A 5,000-nucleotide genomic window follows, 5' to 3' on the forward strand; every position below is an offset into this window, starting at 1 on the left:
AAACTTTTCAAAGTTTCCAGCTCCTCCTTGATTCTCCTCCATTAGAACATCGATCCTAGCAGCTGCATCCACAATCTGCTGTGTCTGTGTGAGCTGGACTGGCTCCGCCCATCTATGGGAAGAGGAGGAAGCACTTCCTCTCGTGGCGCCATGTGCCAGAGCAGAGCTCGCTGATTGTGGGAGGAGTCAAAGGGGGGGGGAGGAGCCTGCCTTGATAGTGATTGGCTGAACCCCCTGATGACATCATAGAGGGTCTGATTTCTGATTGGCCGTCCCAGTGGGATCCTCCAGGCCTCAGCAGACGCCGTCACACTTCCTCTCTTCTCCGCCTCAACAACATTTCACACTCATGAAACCGAAGTCGAGTGCGTCAATGAAGCGCGTTGCTCAGTCGTTTCGCAAAAAACCACAAACCTCAGCTATGACCTCATGACCTCATGACCTCATGACCTCAGCCTCAGTCAGAGGAAGGGCCTCCTGCAGTGTTTCCACTCACAGGCTGCAGGTTTATGTTGGTGGCTTTTCCCATGTACCTGCAGTGACCTGTGGCTCCGCCTCTCACCCTCTGAGCCAATCAGCCGCCCCGGTGGGCGGGTTGCGGCGGTGCGTCGGGGAAACGCCGCCGTGGACGACGTGACTTCTGAGGTCGGAGATAAAAAACCCAGGCGGTGACGTGAAGATCGGCTCCGTCGTCGACCTCACAGCCACTCAGCAGTCCTGGTGGGCGGAGCCAACTGGGACGCGCTATTTCTGTCCACTGGGCTATTAATAGACCTGACGAGGAAGTGAGATTCTGTTTAAAAGTCGCACGTCAGGATCGAGAAGTTGGCCTGTGGTTTTGTTTTCCTTCTTATCTCGCTGACAGGGGTGATGATGTCAAACCTCCACGTCAGCTGACGGCTCCTCGTCTCAAATATATATATATATGTATATATATATATATATATATATATATATATATATGTATATATATATATATATATATATGTGTATATATATATATATATATATATATACACATATATATACTATAACGGCTTTTCTTTCAATCGACTCCATCGTCCAGTAGGAGGGAAAGAAGAACATGCCATGGCGGTAAAACAGGGTAGAATCAGTTTCCCATGGATCAGCTGTCAGCAGCCGCGGCTTTAATTCATTAAAAAAAAAAAACTAAACAGGAAATACAGGAAACGGCGACTCCACCTGAAGAACTAAACCTCCATGATGAAAACACTTGAGAACTTTACTAAAGAACTTTAATCAGACCAAGGTTTTATTTGACAAGACAAAAAAAGTCATTTCTTTAGTTTATTATAAATAAAATCCTACATTTCTTCTTCTCAGATCATAAAAGAGGAAAATATTGTGTAACGCATTAAATAAACTGATATTTATTCCAAACTAATGTTTCTCACATGAGACAATTGTTTAGTAAGAAGTTCAGATATATGTGGAAATAAGAAGCCGTTTTAATAATGAAAATACTGATTCAACTCCTTTACGAAGCTAAAAAAGCCTCCATCAATTAAATTAAATTCAAGTTTATTTGTACGTCACCAAGCAGGTTTGATAGAAAAGAAAAAGAAAAGAAGTATTTCCTGGAGGAAGAAAGCTGAAGAGACGATCGTGTTTACTGTGATTGTTTAAAACAACACAGTTGTAAAAGTGTCTCAGTGTAAATACATGACAGGAGGTACGGAAGATTAAAAGACAAGAATCAAATGAAAAGCTCCGTCAATTATATGTTACACTTGTGGTTTATTATTATAGTGTTTTCAGTTTATCCTCATTTAATCTACTACTTTCATTTCTACTTGTGCTTTTGAAAAAGTAAATAAACATTCGTTTTATCTTCAAACAGTTTTTTTTTTAAATCATGTGGTTTTTCTAAAAGTAACAAAGAAGAAGTGGCCGCAGCGTCTCAACACTCAAGAAGGATGTTAGAAGAACTAAAAGAAAAGAAGGATGTTAGAAGAAACTAAAAGAAAAGAAGGATGTTAGAAGAACTAAAAGGAAAGAAGGATGTTAGAAGAACTAAAAGAAAAGAAGGATGTTAGAAGAACTAAAAGGAAAGAAGGATGTTAGAAGAACTAAAAGAAAAGAAGGATGTTAGAAGAACTAAAAGAAAAGAAGGATGTTAGAAGAACTAAAAGGAAAGAAGGATGTTAGAAGAACTAAAAGGAAAGAAGGATGTTAGAAGAACTAAAAGGAAAGAAGGATGTTAGAAGAACTAAAAGAAAAGAAGGATGTTAGAAGAACTAAAAGGAAAGAAGGATGTTAGAAGAACTAAAAGGAAAGAAGGATGTTAGAAGAACTAAAAGAAAAGAAGGATGTTAGAAGAACTAAAAGGAAAGAAGGATGTTAGAAGAACTAAAAGGAAAGAAGGATGTTAGAAGAACTAAAAGGAAAGAAGGATGTTAGAAGAACTAAAAGGAAAGAAGGATGTTAGAAGAACTAAAAGGAAAGAAGGATGTTAGAAGAACTAAAAGAAAAGAAGGATGTTAGAAGAACTAAAAGGAAAGAAGGATGTTAGAAGAACTAAAAGAAAAGAAGGATGTTAGAAGAACTAAAAGGAAAGAAGGATGTTAGAAGAACTAAAAGAAAAGAAGGATGTTAGAAGAACTAAAAGAAAAGAAGGATGTTAGAAGAACTAAAAGGAAAGAAGGATGTTAGAAGAACTAAAAGAAAAGAAGGATGTTAGAAGAACTAAAAGAAAAGAAGGATGTTAGAAGAACTAAAAGAAAAGAAGGATGTTCAGGAGGAAGTCGTTTTCCTGAGAATCACTTTCTTCACCTTCAGGAGGCAGAAAACACACAAACGGTTTTCTCTGGACGCTTCAGCACCTCAACCTGCTTTCAACTCAGATCAAAGCAAATCAATCAGTTGCAAAGGCGAATACAATAGAAATCAACGTGCAGTATTCCTGCAGTATTTGTGCAGTATTCCTGCAGTATTCCTGCAGTATTCCTGCAGTATTCGTGTAGTATTCCTGCAGTATTCCTGTAGTATTCCTGCAGTATTTGTGTAGTATTCCTGCAGTATTCCTGCAGTATTTGTGTAGTATTCCTGTAGTATTCCTCCAGTATTCCTGCAGTATTCCTGCAGTATTTGTGTAGTATTCCTGTAGTATTCCTGTAGTATTCCTGCAGTATTTGTGTAGTATTCCTGTAGTATTCCTGCAGTATTTGTGTAGTATTCCTGTAGTATTCCTCCAGTATTCCTGCAGTATTTGTGCAGTATTTGTGCAGTATTCCTCCAGTATTCCTGTAGTATTTGTGCAGTATTTGTGCAGTATTCCTCCAGTATTCCTGCAGTATTTGTGCAGTATTTGTGCAGTATTCCTGCAGTGTTGCAGCAGACTGGGTGTGTACTACACAGGGTGTGTACCACACTGGGTGAGTACTACACGGGGTGTGTACTACACTGGGTGTGTACTACACGTGGTGTACTACACAGGGTGTGTACTACACAGGGTGTACTACACAGGGTGTACTACACAGGGTGTGTACCACACTGGGTGAGTACTACACAGGGTGTACTACACAGGGTGTGTACTACACTGGGTGTGTACTATACAGGGTGTACTACACAGGGTGTGTACTACACTGGGTGTGTACTATACAGGGTGTACTACACAGGGTGTGTACTACACTGGGTGTGTACTATACAGGGTGTACTACACAAGGTGTACTACACAGGGTGTGTACTTGTTTATATTGTGATTTCTGTGCAGAAGCAGAAGGAAAGACGTTGAACCAGTTCCTCTTGTCTTCTCCACGTCTTGCTGGTTCTGTCCATCATGTCCCTGCACGTCTCTCGTCCTCAGACGAGTAGCGACCAGTCGACACCTCCACGTTTTCAAAAATGCAAGAAAATTCTGTTGCCAAATAAAAGCAAAGTTGTGCTTCAGGCTTTGACTCCCGTCTGTCCCTTCATGAGGAAGGAGAACACTGTGAGGTGGAAGAGCTGCTCCGGTCCTTCATTCTACATCCTGCAGTCGGAGCTCCAGCCAGGTGAAGCTGTCGCCACGGCGATAAGGGGAAGAAATCATGTTTCACTCTGGAGCTCTGGAACCGCCACACCTTCCTCATCGGGAACGGTCGTGGGTGAGAACCGGCAATTTATCACAATGTCAGTGTCTGAGTGGCAGCTTGAACTCCTCCCCCCCCCCCCCCCCACCTCCCCTTTCACCCCCTGCAGCTCTGCAGCCTTGCAGCCATGCAGCCTTGCAGCCTTGCAGCCTTGCAGCCGTGCAGCCGTGCAGCCGCGCAGCCTTGCAGCCTTGCAGCCTTGCAGCAGTGCAGCCTTGCAGCCTTGCAGCCCTGCAGCCCTGCAGCCTTGCAGCAGTGCAGCAGTGCAGCCTTGCAGCCTTGCAGCCTTGCAGCAGTGCAGCCTTGCAGCCTTGCAGCCTTGCAGCCTTGCAGCAGTGCAGCCTTGCAGCCTTGCAGCCTTGCAGCCATGCAGCAGTGGTGAAAAATAAAGTGTCGTCGCCAAAATCTCCTCTTTAAAGGTGAATCTTTGACAGGAACAGTATTTTTGCTGAGGTTGGATGAAAACGGGATGAAGTGATGAACAGATGGCAATAAAAAGAAAAGAAGCTCGTCTTCCTCCGCTGACGAGGCGAGAGACACTTGTCCTCTGGACACTTGTCCTCTGGACACTTGTCCTCTGGACACTTGTCCTCTGCAGCTGAAGTGTCCAATGACATTTAATGGGAACAACTTCTCTGTGAGGCCGGCCTGTTTCTGGGACTGTTGTGATTACTCACTCTTAGTCACCATCATCATCATCATCATCATCATCATCATCATCATCATCATCATCATCATCATCATCATCATCATCATCATCATCATCATCATCATCATCATCATCGGCAGCAGCAGAGCAGCAGCAGCGCCGACGCCTCATGTGCTCCATACTGACACCAACACACACACACACACACACACACACACACACACAAAGAGCCCCAGTGAGGGGGGTCACCATGGGGGGGT

The 5,000-nt window shown here is 43.3% G+C and overlaps 1 protein-coding gene across 1 annotated transcript in view; it reads left to right on the forward strand.

Annotated features, from left to right (window-relative positions):
- The window catches only part of LOC308141623 (ubinuclein-2-like), a gene marked incomplete at its 3' end in the record, with an annotated part of 16,370 nt that overhangs the window by 6,719 nt on the left and 4,651 nt on the right, over positions 1-5,000 (forward strand). Inside the window, 1 exon segment of the mRNA XM_080511830.1 lies at positions 540-645. Within this exon segment, the coding sequence (XP_080367956.1) occupies positions 540-645 (106 nt within the window).

Source organism: Blennius ocellaris (genome assembly GCF_963422515.1).
Source record: "Blennius ocellaris genome assembly, chromosome: 16".
NCBI lineage: Eukaryota > Metazoa > Chordata > Actinopteri > Blenniiformes > Blenniidae > Blennius > Blennius ocellaris.